Genomic DNA, 18,852 nt, shown 5'->3' with positions numbered 1-18,852 from the left:
TTATCTTTGTAAGCAGAAGAATCAAAACATACTCTTCTATGATCATAATGAGAGTCAACTTCCTGAGATATATTCGTTCTGTAAATTGAATCAGCTGTTGATGGCATCACTCCTACTTTCTTTATCACACTGGAATATGATAAAGGTCAGTAGTGATTTGGGACAATGGCATCATGCCCTCCTCTCACTAGAGACTCAATGGGAAAGACAGAACCCTCATTTCCCTCCTTGATCTTCTGCATGACACTAAGACCAGTTTTCTACAGGACAGGAGCATATTCGATAAGATCTTTTCTTTTTGGCAATTAATTAAGAGGGCCAAGCAGAGTCGTCAGCTCTTCACTATTGACTTCGAGAAAGTTTGGACTTTGGAAGGGATCCTCTAACATTTTATATATATGTGTATATATAAGCTGAGCGGTGGATCACAAGTGTTTCTTCTCTTTATCACTCAGCTCAGAGCCAAGTTCTCAATCAAGGTGGCAAAGGACATAGAATCTTGATATCCAAATCCGTTCATTAGGGTTTCCGTCTTGCTCTCTTTTTGGCCTGACCTGTGTGGGGAAGGGTATAGTAAAGGCGTCCACGTGGGATTTCATCACCGCCTGTTGCCCGTTTTTCGTATTTTCTCCTTCTTTTTCTCTTCCTTCCAGCTATTTCTATTTCGAGGCTCTCATACTTCTTCAGGGCAGGCCATTTGAATGCAAATTCAACTTTTTTAATCTCTTTATAGCTGAGACGATGAGTTATTTCCTTGACTCACAAGCACAGATGGCGAGATTTCGTCTTTCCTTCAAGGATGATAAGGAGTTTCTTGATTCATTAGGGAGGTTAGGGTCTCAAAAAGGCCCCAAATTCGTGTTTCCTAGTTTTAGGGAATTAATGAGGGATTTTAGGTATACCAGTGAGAGGGCTCCGTTTTGTGGTCTCATGCCATATTAGGTGGCATATGTGCATTTATTATGCCTAAGGTTCATATATGGTTTTAATTTGAAAAAGGGGGGTTTATGCTGAAAATACCATCGATTTTGAGAAGAAAACCGCCATGATTGGCGAGGGAGAACTGTGTGCTTCCATGTTTTCAAAAATTCAAAAAAGGGGGGGTTGTGTGCATTTAAGGCATGTGCAAGTGGGTGCGTGCTGCGTGGATGTAGCACTGTGAATGGACCAGAGCAGGCCGTGTGAAACCCTGTGAAACACAGGCTCACCACATGTATGTTGCTTGTGATTTGTGGAGGGAGGCACCTACCAAATTGTTAATGCATTTTGGCTCCTAGTGGGATTTGAACCCCTGACCACCTAGCTCAAAGTCTTACACCCTAACCTCTAGACCATTGAGCCAATCATGACATACCGTCCTGGCATGTTTTATATAAACTAGTTCTACTACTCCTTGTCCATCATTGCTTGCAAAACCATGTGCAATCTACCAAATCTACCGTATCCACCATTATCTTGCCTACACGCAGGCTTGTACTGTATCATGAAAACTAACCTTTCACTAATCCATTGCTTAAGAGGGCCTTTTGAGACTCCAATTCTCCGTTAATGGTAAACTGTGGATGGCATAATCATATTTCTAAAGGTCTTTATCAAGAACGTGCAATGCTTTAAGGCAGCTTTGGAGGACTTTTACCTTACGGTAGATGTACTCATCAACTATCACATAAGTTTTTGGGTCAGTGATGAGTTCCATGATTGGAAATTGATCTTTGATTCAGATGGATAGAGAGGGATACCACAGCTATATATTTGGGATGCTAATAGGCATGGACATGGCCTCCACCAAGCTGTTTGCTCCGGTCATGGAGAACATCCGGAGGAAATTTCTTTACTAGAGTTTCACTACCCTAGGTCTAGCCTCTAGAGCTCCAGTGGTTCTCCACTAGTGAACCACGTTTATAAGCATCTACATGGTACATGTCGTCTTCTTCAGTTCATGCAGTTGTGAGCTCCAGAGATTGATACAGAATTACCTTTGGCCTGGTTCTCAAACTGCCTTTTTTTTTTTGGTTGGCATCCTCTTGGTAGGTGTAAGTGTTGGCTTCCTTGCACCCTTGGCATCATAGCGCCGGGTATCTAGCATGGCTTCAAATAGAGTTCTAACTCTCATACTTCTTTTTTTTCGCATGTTCACAATACAGGTGGTTAGTTCTACATTCTGAATGGGTGGTTGTTCCAAAATGGAAAGGTTTGTGTTCTTGATGATGCTAAAAGTCAACCAATCATCAAGCTAGATGTGAACTCAAGAGTCTACAATCAATCTCCCACGAAGATGGGACTGGCGATCACTATCAACTAATAATGATCCCATTTTTATTGAGAGAGAATATTACAAACTTGTCCTTTATTGAGTACTTGCTGGGCTAGCTTGTGTGCTAGACCTAATTCCTTATTGCAATGTTCCAAAATCTCTTTCAAGTGGCTTCCTAGCTTTTTGGTTGGCTGGTCCATTAGTTTTTTTGGATCTCTGCTGTCCCCATAGCCTTCTCTAATGTCTGCATAGGCTCTACATCTCAGAAGTACATGGTGTTCATTTTCTATTTCCTCTTTGGGGCAGATTTTGCAGGTTCTTTCCTTTCTGGGATCTGGGGTCTTGCCCATCTACCCATCTCTACCTCGACATCATGTGAACTAGTTCTGATTTTGCAGATTAGATGCCTTTTAAATGTTGATATGTCTTCCCCGAGAGAGAGAGAGAGAGAGAGAGAGAGAGAGAGAGAGAGAGTTTGGGGAGGGGAGGGTGATGAGTATCCTTAAGTCTCTTGAAGGACACGTTTTCCACACAGAGGCTTATTGGAGACTGATGGTATGATTTCAGTAATGATTTTGGGTCTTTTCCTTCAACTACCTGACTTGTACTGACACATTTTAGTGGAAATTCTGAAATGCAGGAGGCATTCAAGTTGCAACTATATCAGTTGCTTTTGGATTGCACATCAATATGGGAAAGGGTCCAGGCAGATATCGAAAAGAAGACCAGAGGTTTCAACATATTGAAACTTAATCCACTTGAGAATTAAGGATTGGAAGATAACATATCTGTGAAATGTTGGGGTCTCATTATGTCAATAATGTTTTGGTTTAATGAAGAATGTGCTATCTTGTTCCTATATGCAATGAATATGGATGAAATTATAGGTTTAAATTCACAAGAACCCAATACATCATCAAAGCTGGCTTTTTGTTTAGAAAAAGAGCTTTTATGCTGCCAATGCCAGGTTTATGAGCTCGAGTTAGCATCAGTTAGGACACAACGATTTTATTTCTGATTGAACCGGAAGGATGATTGAATTGGAAGGGGTTTAGACCCCCATATTTCTCCTCTCTTGAGACAACCAGATTAACAGGCATGGGCATTGATGGGAATGAACAAGAGACTGAGATTGCACTAATGGGCTTTCAGATCAGTGAAAATTTTAAGAAGAGGATCTCATAGGATGGTTTTTAATGGATTTGTAAAAAAATATGGACTTAATTCAATCATGCTTTTATTACCCTACAAGGACTGGAAATTAATCGCCACTGACTGATGTGGCATTCCTTTTGAAGCAAGCTTGCTGCTAAGGATCTATGCCCTTTTGTCATCTTTGCTTACCATGTGGTAAAGAGGGGCTTAGTGAGTAGATAAAGCTTGTGCTTTTCATCTAGCTATTCTTTAAAGCACGACACATGTGACCACCCTTAATCTTTTGTTCCAAAAAGAGTTTTTGCAAGCTTGATGATGCTCTATCTTTTCATAGGTGGGTTCTCTATTTCTAAACAAAGAAACATTGTGTCTCTTTAAGCAGCAGCTTGCTGCCACCTCTCTGAAAAAAAGCTAATTTTATTATAATCTTATAAACGATGTCTAGGAAAAAACATAGGTACCTCAACTAGGAGACTATTCCCGGTCGGATGAATTCAAGAAACCAAAACAGTTTTTGTAAAATCCTACTATCTTGGAGAAACAATTAAATTTCATTCTGCATAAATTGTAGAGATAGACAGGAAACATACTTACTAAGCTAAACCTGCTAAAAATAGAAAGGACCAACCGAGACCCGGACCCAGGTCAGAATTGAATTCTGACTTGCAGTTCCAAACGTATGAGACTTTAAAGAAGGCCAAAAAGTCCTAGAAAACAAGCACATGACGCATGAAATATTGCATGGAATACATGAAGTGGCATGGGACACCCACATGGCAAGAGTGGCATGACGTGGCATGGGACACCCGCATGGCATGGGACAGCCACATGACACATGACATGTGGTAAGAGCCTCTAACATTCTGACACATGGCACTCCCACGACCCAACACATGAAACCATAAATCAATTGACAATTGGGAGGGCCATGCATAACACATGGCATCCACTTGTTATGGCTAGGACCAAGCCTCTTCCAACCCACCAAAATTATGGAAATCTCCCACAACCCACGAAAGGGGAAAGGAAAGTTTCTCAAAAAGAGAGCCCACCAAAATTGAGTCCAGTTATATCTCGAGTCCAGCCCAAAAGGCATGGAAACGACCCACCCCACCTCTAGAGGGGAGAATTGGTTACTCCTTGGGCTAGATAAGGAGGACCCCTTGCATTCCTTTGTATCTCTCTTCCCTTCTTCATGGAGCTTCCTCTTGCCCTGGAGTTCCTCCGCATTGAGCCTCCTCCTCTCCACTTCTGTGGAGCCTTGTCTACCCTCTACTGAAAACTTGGAGCTGCTACTACTACCCTTCTCTCTTCCCCTCTTGAAGCAGCAATCACCCACTCTTTTGGGCAGCAATATCCCCTCAATTTGAAGCCAGCCATTGCCAGTTTGCTTGTCCATAAACCTGCTCAGTTTTCAGCCATACCTCAGCTGAGTTTGCATCCAGCAATTGCTCAGCTAGCAACCACCATACACCTGCTCAGTTTCCAGTCAATCATTGCTCAGCTAGCAGCCCTACATCTGCTGAGTTTGCAGCCATATGTATGCTCAGTTCCTGCAGCTGCGAACTTGGAGAGTGATCGCGCAATGTCACATCAAACACCAACTCACTCCGTGCGCATGCATGTAGAGGAAACACTTCAGATCTGGAGTATTTCTACTCTATTATATATGGTTCAATCATTGTGTCTGCATCTATCTCTATCTACATTCACTTGTGTGATCACAAAAAAAGTGTAAGATTTGAATTAAGCAGTGTGTGTTTCCTGGGCCATTTCTACACCATCTTTCACTTTGGGAGTGTTGGCTGTAAGAGATTACAAAGATATGGTGTTGTAAGCATAAAGTCAACCCTATGGTTGACCAGTAGTACTTGGGTACTATATATACCAAGTACTTGTACTGTTTCATTTGAACATTTCTATTGGAGCTTTCTTGTGTGCGCACTCTTGCTCACTTGTGTTCACAACCTGTCTCCACTTTGTTCCTACATTTGGTATCAAAGCACTTCCGTCTCTAGAGCCCATTCCCGCGCTTGCTTCCAGACTCCTGCAAGCTTGGTGCTCCAGTGCGTGTTCCTGGTTCTCACATTCAGCTCTCCAGCTTTTGCTTGAGGTAGCTCCAACAGTCCAGCGGCTGTTTTTTGACCTTTTGAGGTCCAATTTCGACGTTTTTTCAAATTTCGGAGCTGCCCGCATACAAACAAGCCTGTCCCACACCATTTCATGCCCGAAAAAAAAGAAATTTTCTTTTTTTTTTTTCATCCGTACAGTCCGTACGTGACAGTGCCGCGAGTCCGTACGACTTGTCGGAACCTGATTTCGAGCCCGTACGACTTGTTAGAAGGCGATTCGAGCAGTTTTTGGCTGTTTTTGGGCGTTTCTGCTTAGATTTAGACCTTTTCAGCCCCAGTCTCTCCCAGGTGTGTTCCAACAGCTCCAAGCATCTCCATGCTTCTCCCGTGTATTGTGTTTAGAAGTACTCCGACAGCTTCATTCAGCTCCAAACAACTCACTTCAGCTCCTTTGTCATCTGCAGCTTGCCCACACAGTCAGTGGACTATTTTGCAGGTGTTTGAGGCCAAGGTGCACTTTCAGTAAGTGTTTTGAGCTGTGTACTTCGCTTCGGGACTGTTTTTGCAGCCCATACTCTTGCACTCTCAGGTGCATTTGCAGATTCTCTGCATTGTTGGGCGCATTTGTAGTTACTTTACAGTTGTGGATGCTTTTGAGCTCTGTTGGATGCATTTGAGCACTCGTGGGTGTGCTCTTTCAGATTTGGGTTGTGCATTTTCAGTTTGGGATCGCACTTTAGATTGCAACAGAGTGCAGTGATTGGTTGATGCCATTTTTGCAGTGATTGCATTGTGCAGTCAGTGGCATTTCAGAGCAGCCAGTCGTACTTTGCATTTGTAGCCAGTATTAGTTTGGGATTTGAGTCATTCATGCTTAAGAACATCTTGGTTGGTAAGGGCTTGTGGGATATTGTTAGTGGGGATGAGGTAAGGCCAACCGGCTCATCTACATCCAGCACAGCTTCTTCGGGTCAGACTACAGGCAGACAGCAGACTGCTACAGCCCCTCCTGCTAGTCCCATAGCATCGACGGAGGAGCAGAAGAAGTTTGACTGCCGCAGTGCCCAAGCGATGTTTTTGATTGCCACAAATGTGAAGAGGCACATTATGACGACTATCAAGTCGTGCAAGGATGCAAAGGCAGCATGGGAAAGATTGGCAAGCATGTATCATGTTAAGAATGAGGCAAGGGCCATTGCCTTGACAAATCAGCTCAAGGATCTTGAGATGCAGGAAGGCCAAGCCATCAGTGATCATATTGCCAGGATCACTGATCTACGTGATCAGCTCACAAGTATTGATGAGGAAATAGAAGACAAGAAGCTCGTCTCTATTACTCTTAATAGCTTAGCGCCCTCATATGGTACATTCGTCACTTCATTGACCATTGTTCTCAAGGCAGCCCCACTCTCGTTCGATGAGTTAGTTGGGCTTTTGTTGCACGAAGAGGAGAGATGCTCAAATTTTGCCAAAGCCTCTCATCAGGGTGAGCAAGCACTTGCCATGGGTGGAAAGGGCCAATTTCAGAAAAAGTTTGAGCCCAAACACAGCCATAGAACTCAGCCCAAGGAGGGGAATGCAAGCAATTCAAGCAAAAATAAAAAAAATGGCAAATGCAATTATTGCAAGAAGCCAGGGCATTACATCGCAGAGTGTCAGAAAAGGATTGCCAATGAAAAGAAGAGGCAAAGGGACAGCTCTAGCAAAATTTTGTAGCCCCCACTGAAACTCGTACTTTAGATGCACATGGTGAAGCTCATCTTGCCCAAGGTGATAGAGATTTTGTGTTTGCTGCATTTAATGAGAAGATGGATGCAACAAGGGAAGCATCCCGTGATTGATTTTCAGCATTTAAATCCCCCCTTGCACATGACTCCTCGCCAGGAGTGGTTTGAGAGCATCACACCTGTTCATGGCAGACAGGTTACGTGTGCCAATGATGCTTCTCAAGGCATCATCGGAGTTGGGCACATTCCTATTCAGCTTGATAATGGGAAAGTTAAGTATATCCGAGATGTTTGGTATGTTCCAGATTTGAGGCAAAATCTGATTTCAGTTTCAAACATTGCCCATGAACAACATATAGTTGTCGAATTTCAGGATAACCAATGCAGGATCAAGGATCCAAAGAAAGGGTATGAGGTTGTAGCGGCACATATGACAGAGGCTTATACAAGCTTGATGCTTAGCCTTATGATCAGAAGGTATTGGATGTAGCAAACACTTCCCAAACTGATTTATGGCATGCCAGGTTTGGACATGTCCATCACAGGGCATTGTCCTACTTGTACAACAATAATATGACTCAAGGAATGCTAAAATTACAGCAACCAGCAAATGAAGTGTGTGAGGGGTGTGCACTTGGCAAATTGCATTGCTTGCCATTCAGTAAACAAGGCAAGAATTGGGTCAAGGCAACCAGAGTGTTGCAGATAGTGCACAGTGATGTATGTGGCCCCATGACTATTCCCACGCATACAGGAGCAAGGTACTTTGTGACCTTTAGAGATGACTTCTCCAGGTTCACATGGCTTTTTCTCATGAAGGAAAAATCTGAGGTGTTCTATTGGTTTCAAGAGCTCAAAGCTATGGCTGAGAACCAAACCAATTCTAGAATTGGAACACTCAACTCAGATAGAGGGGGAGAGTACATGTTACATGTATTCCAGGGATTTTTGAAGCAGCATGGGATTAAACATCACTTGACATGCCCTTACACACCACAGCAGAATCCACTCCTTGAGAGGAAGAATCGTACTCTCATGGAAATGACGAGATGCATGCTGAAATTTAAGAGAGTCTCAAAGGCTTTTTGGGGAGAAGCAGTTGTGACAGCCACTTATATTCAGAATAGATGCCCTACCAAATCTTTGGTTAATGTGACTCCATTTGAGGCTTTGTATGGCTTTAAGACAAAGGTTAGTCATTTCAGAATTTTTGGCTCAATGGCATATGCTTTGGTTCTAGATGCACATGGGACAAAGCTTGATGACAAGAGTGTTGGAAAATGAAGCCAAAGTGAGTAAAAAATGAGTGTAGTAGGTGTCTAGGGAGTATTTTATAGTCTAGTGAGTCCTAGACATGCCACGTGTCATATTGGGAGTTATCCCATATACACTATGGCTTTCTAGAGTCTAGTGTCACACTATATAGTGTTGTACTTGTCTTGAGTCTTTTGATATCAATCAACATCAAGCTATCTACATGTGAGTATTTTTTGTTATCATTGCCTAGCACTTGTTCTTTCATTTTCCTTTCCATTTTGCTTTTCATTATGCTTTCAACATTTCCATTCCGTTCCTAGCTAGCTACTAGATCTCTTCATATGGTATCAGAGCCATGTTCCTAGACCTGCTCTCTCTTTCCCTTTCCCTTCCAAGAGGTTGAGGTGAGAGAGGCCAATGAAGCTACTCTAACTCCTCCTCCTTGGAAGGCTGCCCTCTTCTCTTCAACTCTCTTCTCCACGCCATGATCTACCACCTCTCTTCTCCTTCCTTCAGCTACATCTTTCTGTGACCTGTGGACGATGTGATGCTTCTATCTGGAGCATCATTGCAATCCGAGTTTTCTGTGGAAAGTTACAGCCCTTGCAAGAAGTAACGAAATTTATTTCTGCGTGCGAATTTTGTTCTAAAGCTCAATGATTTGACAGCCCAAGCATGATGCAACCAGCTCAACGTGGAGCTGTCCATCCTCTTCATTGTTGACCTCTACTCCAGCCCACCATTTGCTCCTTCTGCCTGACATTCTCTTGGAGCTACTGCCCGCAAGTTCGTGCCCGCATTTTGCCTGTCATTCTCTTGGAGCTGCTGTCCACGCTAACTCTATCTTCTCTGCCCATCACTTGATGTGAGCTCTTGGCATTACATTGCGATGAATCCTTCACATGACTACTCCAAACTTTGGTGAAGACTTCACGAGCTAAATGTGAGTTCTCCGATAATACTCCGACACACTCCACTGCAGTGATCTCTCTGATTAGTGTATTACATCGAGCTTGATGTAGACCACTCTACATCAACAAGTGACTTCTTCAACATTGCTTATTCGATCGGTGCCTGAGGTACTTCGCATTGATTAACTTTCCGATTGGTCGTGGTACCTGAGGCTTCTACTTCGACATTGGTGACTCTCCTTTCTGCATTTTGAGACTCATCATGTAATTGCTCCATGTAGCTACCCATGGACTTCACCGACACATATTTTGGGGCATTCCTACCTAGCGCTTCATTGACATCGTCATCGACACGCAGGGATGTGCACACATGTGCATTAGCTACTTGGAGGACATCTCTTTCATAAAGAGAGATTTTTATTTATTACTACACGCTTGATGTATTTTGGGGTCCTCTACCCTGGGTAGTCTCCCTAAAATGATATGTATTGAGTGTTTGGTTTTCATTGAGTCTAAAGGTCCTCTGCCTTGGATAGTCCTCCTAAAAAGATTTATTGGTTTTCCTTTTTTTTTGGTGTGTGGCTTCCTAACATGTCCTGTTATGAAGCCAAGGGGGGATGTACTGTGGGAGCCATATGTATTGGCTTTGATAGGTCTATTTGTTTATTAGGCCTGGCTTGAGAGTTCCAGGATGTTGGTGCATTGGTCTCCTAGACCTCTGAGTTGGTCATGCATCCATGCATGATGAGCCTCTGAGCCATGCTCACTTGCCTCTGAGATTGTGTGGGAAGCATGTCTAGTTCTAGATCGGCATGCACAGTTCTGATGACCATCATTGTCATGTTCTCTTCTTGGTTCCATTCCAGTAGTCTCTCACCTTGCCTTCATGGGGGGGTGTTGGAATATGAAGCCAAAGTGAGTCAAAAATGAGTGTACCAGTCTGAGCAAGTGAAAATCATCGAACTGCTGCTGCTCCCCGCTCCTCCTGCTCCCCTCCTCACTGCTACTCTCCTTGCTGCTGCCCTCCCCGCTCTCTGCTACTCCCCCGCTCCTTGCTGCTCCTCCTGCTCCCCTCGCTGCCCCCTCCCTTCCCTCCTGCTGCTCCTCCTCCCTGCTGCTGCTCCTCTCCCCACTCCCTGCTGCCTCTCTCCCCGCTCCCTGCTGCTTCTCCTGCTTCCTCCTCGCTACCCCCTCCCCTCCTTCCTCGCTGCCCCTTCCTTCCTGCCCTCTCCCCCGTGCTGCAGCCTCCCCCCCCTGCGCTGCAGCCCCCCCCCCCGCGCTTGCTGCTGCTCCCCCCCCGCGCCTGCTGCTGCTCCCCCTGCGCAGCAGCCTGCTGCCCCCCCCCCCCCCCCCCCCGCATCTGCTTCTGCTCCCCCCCGCTCCTGCTGCTGCTTTCCCCCCGCTGCAGCCTGCTACTGCTTCTACTCCCTTTTCCTTCCCCTTCCCTTCTCCTCCACTTCCTCCCCTCCTCTCCCCTCCTCCCTGATTTCTTCTTCTCTCTCCCTTCTCCTTCACCCTCTCCTTCATCTGGATTACCCCTATTTTCTTATAGGGGTCTCCTGGGATTCAGGAAAGTGGACGGAGTTTTATTTTTTGTGTTTGAATCGGCCAACACACCTCGATTGACGAATGGGTTCCCATTCAGTCAATCTGTCTTCGCTCACACCGGCCGCGAGAACTGTAACTTTTTCAAAAGACGAGCTATAGCAGTTGCAAAAGGATTTCGAACATGAGTGTTCCACGACTTTCTTCGCACGCATTCATGGCTCACACCCCTCCAGGTCACAAGCTAGAGATTGGATGCTGTCGGCGCTTCCTCAAGACCTCGCCGCCCACCTCAAGGATGTTCGTTTGCTGGGACGGGGTTTCTTTCAGGTGTGCCTAGATTCCCTGGACGTTACGAGAGACCTGCCACATGCCGGGTTTCTACTTCTAGGCTACAGGAGGATCTTTTTGTTTCCTTTTCAACTGGGATTTGACCCAGTTGAAGAGGACAAGCAGGGAGTTTCTGTTCTCATCAGGTTCCCTGGTCTTCCCTCAGTCTATCACCGGCTTCTTATTGGCGAGAGGTTTGGTGTGGTGGCAGAGATCCCCCCTCTCCCTGGCGAGCCCTCTTCGGCTGCTGAGACGGTCACGATGGACGGGGTACCCAGGGTTAGGGTCATTGTCCAGGACCCCAGTATTTCAGATGATCACATCATGCTACAGCGACCTGATGGGTCTTTCTTCCGCCAGAGATTTGAGGTTGCAGGTCGGCAGGACCAGTGCAGGATTTGCAGATCCTTGGGGCACTTCGCCAAAGATTGTCCAAAGAAGAAAAAGAGGCCCACAAAGCAACCAGCTCGTACTCGCTTACGACAGAGAGCTGGAGCAGGACCGACCGCTCCACAGACACGGCCTCAGAACGGGCTCCCCCCTCTCCTAGGGCTACTCGAGTCCCTTCGACACCCCGCCCCACCTCTGGCCCACGGTGGGTTTCGGTCGCGGCTAGGCCCTCTACTCTAGCTCACTCCTCCACCTCTTCAAAGGCTACCCCCTTGGAGCCTCAGGAGGAGACTACTGTTCAGGAGCCTTGTTCGACTCCACCCTTGGATCAGGCTGTACCTTCCTCAGCAGCGCAGGTAGTTGGCACCTCGTCTGCACCACTTGTTGATTAGGATCCAGTACAGGTGCCTCCCTCTTTGGACAGAGGGAAGGGGGTTTTACATTCTCTTCCTGCTTCGGTAGGAATCCTTCGTACCCCCTCCCCAGGATTGGCTCAGCGGAACTCTTTTTTTGCTTTGGAGGACCTATCTAGCCTCCCAGATGATGATTTTGTACCCTCTACTTTTGGAGAGCCAGTTATCGGCATCCCTTTTGAGAGATCCTTCTCTCTCTCACCTGTGGACTTTCCTCCCCTCGGACCTCGTGTGTATGGCAAGAGGTCTGCTCCGGTAGAGGCTTCTGTTTCCGCCACCAGGTCGGGTAAGATATTCCAACCCACTTCCTCTCGCCGATGAAGATAGCCAGTTGGAATATACAGGGATTGGGCGGCATCCCTCATTGCCGTCGCAGACAGCTGATCAGGAATCAGCTCCATCCAGGTGTTTCAGGTGGTTCCATAGACATTCTTTTTCTTCAGGAACACAAATTTAGGAACACAAACTGGATTTCAGAGATTGCTCCAAGTCAGGTAAGTTGCTTTCAGGCCGGACTTTTTGGCTTCCTGCCTTGGGAACCAGAGGAGGTACATGCATTTCAGTTTCAGACTCTATTCTCCCTCCTCTGGTCATTGGACACGGTACTATAATCCCCTCCAGGGCCCAGTGGGTTTTACTTCTGATTGATGGACGTAAGGTTGGTTTCCTTAACCTTTATGCTCCGAACAACAGAGGGGACCGTGTTTTGCTTTGGAAAGAGTTGCTCTCGTGGGCTGACATTGCGGATTCATGGATTATTGGAGGCGACTTCAACATGGTTGAGGCACCTTCTGATAAGAAAGGGGGCAGAGAAGGTGGTATCCACTCCCTTGAGAGAGCAGCCTGGGATGCCTTTTTGTTCAGGTTTAGTGGCAGAGATGTTTGGTCAGATGATGCATTTCTTGTTCAGTCTCAGTCACTTTTGTTTTCATGGTCGAACCATAGGGTGCAGATGCCTATCCATGCTCGGATTGACAGATTCTATGTGGATGATTGGGCTCTTGATAGAGGGGGGACAGTTTGCATTGCACCCGGTGTTTCCACTTCATACCATTTTCTGGTAATTTTGTCCATTTCAGAGCCTCATCTGAGAGGACGGTCTCACAGTATCAGGATCCTAGACGCCTTATACACGGATGAGACTCTCACAAAGGCAGTGTTGGAGATCTGGGTTTCTCATATGCAGGGGGGGTGGCCGGTCCTTCACATGTGGCCACAGCACTTCACAGTATCAGTGACTTCTATCACTCAGTTGCTAGTGCTCGACGAGATGAGGTACTCAGGCGAGAGTTCGGTATCCGCCGGCAGTTGGCAGCCCTTCAGAGGGAGGAGCAGAAACGACCATCAGATGCTTGGATACAGGAGCGCCTTGCTGCCGCAAGGGCTCACTTGCAGACCTTGCTTGATCAGAGAGCAGAGTATGCCTTCCATGCACGGGAGTCCTTTTGGATACAGATGGGAGGGAGAGTCAATAAACATTTTTTCTCTACACTTGGCCCCAGACATAGTAGAGAGAGTGTCAGGCAGCTTATTGACTTTGACAGCGTTTTGCAGTCCCATCCAGAAACTGTCATGCATTTAGAGACAGATTTTTATACCTCCCTTCTTTCCGCAGATCCGAACTCACAGGCCAGAGAGGCGGCTAGAGGTAAAGTTTGGCAGAGTTTACCTGTGTTGGTCACCCCAGAGATGTTATGTTCACTTGATGCACGCTTTACCAACACAGAATTCAAGGCTGCTCTTTCTGCCCTTCATAAGGGCAAATGCCTTGGTTCCGATGGTCTTACTCCTTTTTTTATAGCCTTTTGGGATATGATAGGTGATCATATTACTTCAGCCCTGCAGGGCATTTGGGACTCGGGTGAGATGCCTGACTCACTGACCGAGGGACTCATTCACCTTATCCCGAAAGGTGGCAACAGGAATTTTGTATCCCATTGGAGACCCATCACTCTTTTGGGCACTCTTTACAAAATCCTTGCCAAGGCGATCAGCATCCGACTACAGCCCCTTCTTCCAGACCTGATCCATGATACTCAGACAGGTTTGTGCATGGCAGGAGCATTTTTTATAATATCTTTTCCTTTTGGGAAGCCATAGAGTGGGCTATGCAAAGTGGGCAGAGGCTAGCAGTTTTACTCTTGGACTTCGAGAAAGCCTATGACAGAGTAGATTGGGGTTTTCTCGAGGGCACTCTTCTACCGTTTGGATTTTCAGATGCTTGGATCAGAGGTGTGGCCTCCCTTTACAGATCAGCCCACAGCTAGGTTTTGATTGGAGGGGTAAGGGGTGACAGGTTTCAGATTTCCAGATCAGTTCGTCAGGGATGCCCTTTAGCCCCCTTCCTCTTTCTTTTTGTGGCAGAAGCTATGAGTATCTTCCTTAGATCTCAGGCTGAGCTTTTTGGGCTGAGACTGCCCTTGAGACAGGAGCAGGAGCTTTTTGACTGTGAGTTGGCTGATGACACTGCTATTTTTATTCAGGCCTCCTTGTAGTCACTTGATTCTTTCCGGACAGCCTTGGATATTTTTTGCTCAGCTGCAGGGGCACACATTAACTGGCATAAATCCTTTGGCTTTTGGATCAGTGATGAGGACACTCCAAGCTGGGGTGTTATTGGTTTCTTCTGGATTCAGAGGGGTGTTCCTATCAGATATTTGGGATGCCAGGTAGGATTGGACATCTCTCCAGCACAGCAGTTTGCCCCAGTACTAGAAAGTATAAGGAAAAAGCTCCTATTCTGGAGCTCTGCCAAACTCGACCTTGCATCTAGAGTTGTGGTAGTGAACCAGGTTCTCTTGGCCACCTCCTGGTTCGTGTGTTCTTGCTGGTGCCGGTCTAGGGATTGCATCACTCAGCTCATTAGACCAGTCAGGAATTTTTTATGGAGTGGACTTGATGGCACAGCAGATGTTGCAGCAAGGGTGGCCTGGGAGACTGTTATTCTCCCTACATGTGAAGGGGGCCTTAATGTCATTGACCCGGACTTGCAGTGCAGGGCGTTGCTTTGTAAGGTGGTGGTGAGGGGACTCATGCTTGGGCAGGAACCTTGGAAGGATTTCTTTTTTGGACGCATTCAGGCTTGCACACCAACCTTGGGAGATGATTGGGTGGACAGCCCTCGCTGGATTTTCACATCAGCCCCTCTCAGATCTCCTGCCTCTCCTCTCATGACTGCCATCCTAAAAGCTTGGGGGAGCTTCAGGAACACTCTTTGAAGGATTCCACCTTCTACCGTCGAAGAGATTGATAGGCAGCCAATCATTTGGAATGATAGTATTCTTGACGAGCATGCCAGACCACTGGGCACTTCCCATTACATGCAGTGGTCTAAATGGGAGAGAGGCCCCGCCTACACAGTAGGCACTTGGAAATCTTTTATCAAGCTACCTGTGGATCAGAGACTGCAGTCCGTGAGTCACCTTAGAGGGGTAGCACGCAGGATTCAGCAGATAGATGCAGCCACCCTGGTGGAATGGACAGTTGAGCTGCCTACTACTTCCACCACTTGGATGGGAGCTTTTTCGTGGACATCAGTTCCTTTACAGGTGATCGCTCTCCGAGGTCTCGGGGAAGACGCACTGGTCTTTGATGTTGGGGATGGAGGTTTACTTTCTACATCCAAGGATGGCATTCTTCTTGAGGTTGCCTTTCAGCCTGTCAGGATTGCTGGTTTTGTGGACATGGAGCGGGCTTGCAGTGGTACTTAGACCCCGACCCTCTGCTCTTGGCCTTGGGTTCCTGGAGGTTGTGGTTATATGGAGGTGCACCTATCAGGTGCTTGCAGTGGGACCCAGGAGAGTGGGAATGGATAGATCATGGGCGAGAGAGGGGGATTCCCTTCTTTCGTTTCACGGTTGGTAATGCCAGGAGGTTTCAGCTGAACAGTAGGGGTTGGATTCCTTCCAGAGCCCCCCATTGGGAAAGCTTCTTCATCACCGCAAACTTGCGTAGAAATTTCTGGAGGAGGCTCTAGAAATCCCTCAGAAATAGCAAGATCACTCTTTTCTTTTGGCTTTCTATTCATGGAGGGATTGCAGTGAACCTGTGGAGATCACGTTTTGGGGCTGATCCCACTTATCCTCGATGTCATTCTGCAAAGGAGTCAGTGCGACATTGCCTTTGGGACTGTAATCAGGCGAGGACTGTTTGGAAAGGGGTTGCTCGGATACTCAGCATCTTTCACACATCCCCTTTCTTCATGACTTGGGGCTCGGTCGCATGGTTATCTCTTACCGGGCCCCATGTGTTTTATGAGGGTGAGCCTTCTTCTTGGGCACTCTCGGTCCGCCGGCACGTGATAGAGCCCTGCTCTCTACAGGATGTACCACTTACTCCCTTCAGAGCTTCTCATGTTTCAGTCGACACCTCTTGGGAGATTTTGGCTAGCATTTCCTCTTGGCACATTTGGAGAGCCAGATGTACTGAGGCCTTGGATGGCACCCAGATACACCCATTACAGCTGTTCACGGGTATTTGGACTGACACGGTTCACACTTTGATAGCCATATGGGCTAGCATGCAGGGTTCTTCACGGGTAGCCTCTTCTAGAAGGACTATTTTTCTTCGGGTTTGGAAGGGTTCTCCCTTTTTCTCGGAGGTTTCTACCGGATTGAGATGGCACTATCAGCCTCAATCCTTTCTTTTTGGCTCTTGAGCTTTTCGTGCATTGCATGATGTATCCCGTATGGAGCTTGCTCTAACGGTTTTTCTTTAATACTTAATAGAAGTCTCTTTTTGCAAAAAAAAAAAAAAAGAGTGTACTAGGTGTCTAGGGGGTGTTTTATAGTCTAGTGAGTCCTAGACATGCCATGTGTCATATTGGGAGTTATCCCATATACAATATGGCTTTCTAGAGTCTAGTGTCACACTATATAGTGTTGTACTTGTCTTGAGTCTTTCGATATCAGTCAACATCAAGCTATCTACATGTGAGTATTTTGGTTATCATTGCCTAGCACTTGTTCTTTTATTTTCCTTTCCATTTTGCTTTTCATTATGCTTTCCACATTTCCATTCCGTTCCTAGCTAGCTACTAGATCTCTTCAAAGAGTGTCAAATGCATTTTCGTGGGGTATAGCACTGAAATCAGGGGATTTAGGCTTTATAATCCCGCTACCAGGAAGGTAATAATCAGCAGAGATATTCTCTTTGCTGAGAATGAGTGCATGCAGCCTGCTAGTGCAGACTTGCCACCATACGATGACACCTCTTTGGACATCATCCAGTTTGAGGATGATGAGATGGAGTCTCCTGATGCTTCCCCTTCTACTTCTCATAGTGTTGATGGCTTGCCACATGTTGAGGATGGCTCTCCCTCAAATGTTTCAGATTTGCAGCCAAGTAATGAGAATAGACAGCCTCATGTTTGGAGGCATTATCAACGTCGTGAGGCCACTAAAGATGTTGATGCAGCTCTGAGTGGTACAGCAGAGAAATCGATTCCACGTTGGGCAAGGTTAACCATTCAAGATGCTAAGGATCAGCCTACTTTGGGAAAAACCAGAGCCAGCACTCAAAAAAATCAGAAAAAGGTCAATTTTGCTTTGATGACCTCAGTGATGGAAGCTGAAAATGAGCCTCAAAGCTTCAAGGATGCTCAGCATAATCTAGCATGGCACAAAGCTATGGAAGCTGAGATTAAATCCATTGAGAAGAATGCCACATGGGACTTGGTTGATGCGCCCATTGGGAAAAATGTGGTTGGCACGAAATGGATTTATAAGGTGAAATACCATTCAAATGGCACAGTTGAGAAATACAAAGCCCGTTTGGTTGCCAAGGGGTATGCACAAGAGGAGGGGATAGATTATGAGGAGACTTTTGCTCCAGTGGCCAAGATGACCACCATTCGTTCTGTCATCTCTCTTGCTGCGTTTTATGGTTGGTTAGTGTACTAGATGGATGTCAAGACCGCTTTCCTCAATGGAGATCTTAAAGAGGAGGTCTATGTACATCAGCCCCAAGGTTTTGAGGTGAAGGGACAAGAGCACAATGTATGTAAGCTCAGGAAGGCTCTATATGGGCTGAAGCCACACCTCGTGCGTGGTATGAGAAGATACATCAGTTTTTGCTGTCCCAAGGCTTCGTAAACACTCATACAGAGCCAAATCTGTATGTTCTGCAGCAAAAATCAGAATTGGTCATGTTGGTACTATATGTGGATGACATTATACTCACTGGTAGTGATATGCACCAAATTACAGCAGTGCAGTTCGCTTTATGTCACAACTTTGACATGACAGATTTGGGCCTATTGTACTATTGTCTTGGCATTGAGTTTTGGCAGACCCATGATGGGATTTCTATGTCACAGACAAAGTATTCGAAGGGGTTGTTGCAGAAATTTAAAATGGAGAACTGTAAGCCTGTGGCTACTCCTTTGGAAAAGGGACTCAAGTTGAGTAAGCATGATACTGCTGAAAAGTTTGATGGCACTTTGTACAGGCAGTTGGTTGGCAGTTTGATATATCTACAAGCTGTAGAGGTCGACATCTCTATTGTTTATACCACACAGCAAAGTCAACCAAACTTAATTTCAGTAGACCAGAATTCTGAACGCACCTGACTGAACGTGAGTCACCCTCCTTCTTGCAAGGGCACAATTCTCCAGTCGTGGAAGTCGATTCCCAAGAGCTTCTGAATTAGGGTCGTCCTTCAGCAAGGTCCGTGCCTTCAGGCTCTCTCACCTGTGAGCCTCCTACTTGGGCTCTGATACCATGTTAGAAAAGACCCAACAGAGGGTACACACAGCGGAAGACTTATAGTAATGCCCAGGAGCTCACTCAGTGTGCGGTG

General features: G+C 46.2%; 1 protein-coding gene across 1 annotated transcript in view; it reads left to right on the top strand.

The window, feature by feature from the left end:
* Nucleotides 1-18,852, top strand: part of LOC147898510 (mitochondrial outer membrane protein porin of 36 kDa-like) — a 72,042-nt gene that overhangs the window by 33,719 nt on the left and 19,471 nt on the right. Inside the window, exon 4 of the mRNA XM_087379186.1 lies at nt 2,895-2,985. Coding sequence (XP_087235312.1) covers nt 2,895-2,985 — 91 coding nt within the window. The remainder of the gene's footprint in view (nt 1-2,894; nt 2,986-18,852) is intronic.

The sequence above is a fragment of the Dipteris shenzhenensis genome, chromosome 9 (assembly GCF_047967505.1).
Source record: "Dipteris shenzhenensis isolate YYH24624 ecotype China chromosome 9, Dip_SZ_1.0, whole genome shotgun sequence".
Classification (NCBI taxonomy): domain Eukaryota; kingdom Viridiplantae; phylum Streptophyta; class Polypodiopsida; order Gleicheniales; family Dipteridaceae; genus Dipteris; species Dipteris shenzhenensis.
Note: the sequence above shows the minus strand (reverse complement) of the source record. Positions and strands in the feature narration are given on the sequence as shown.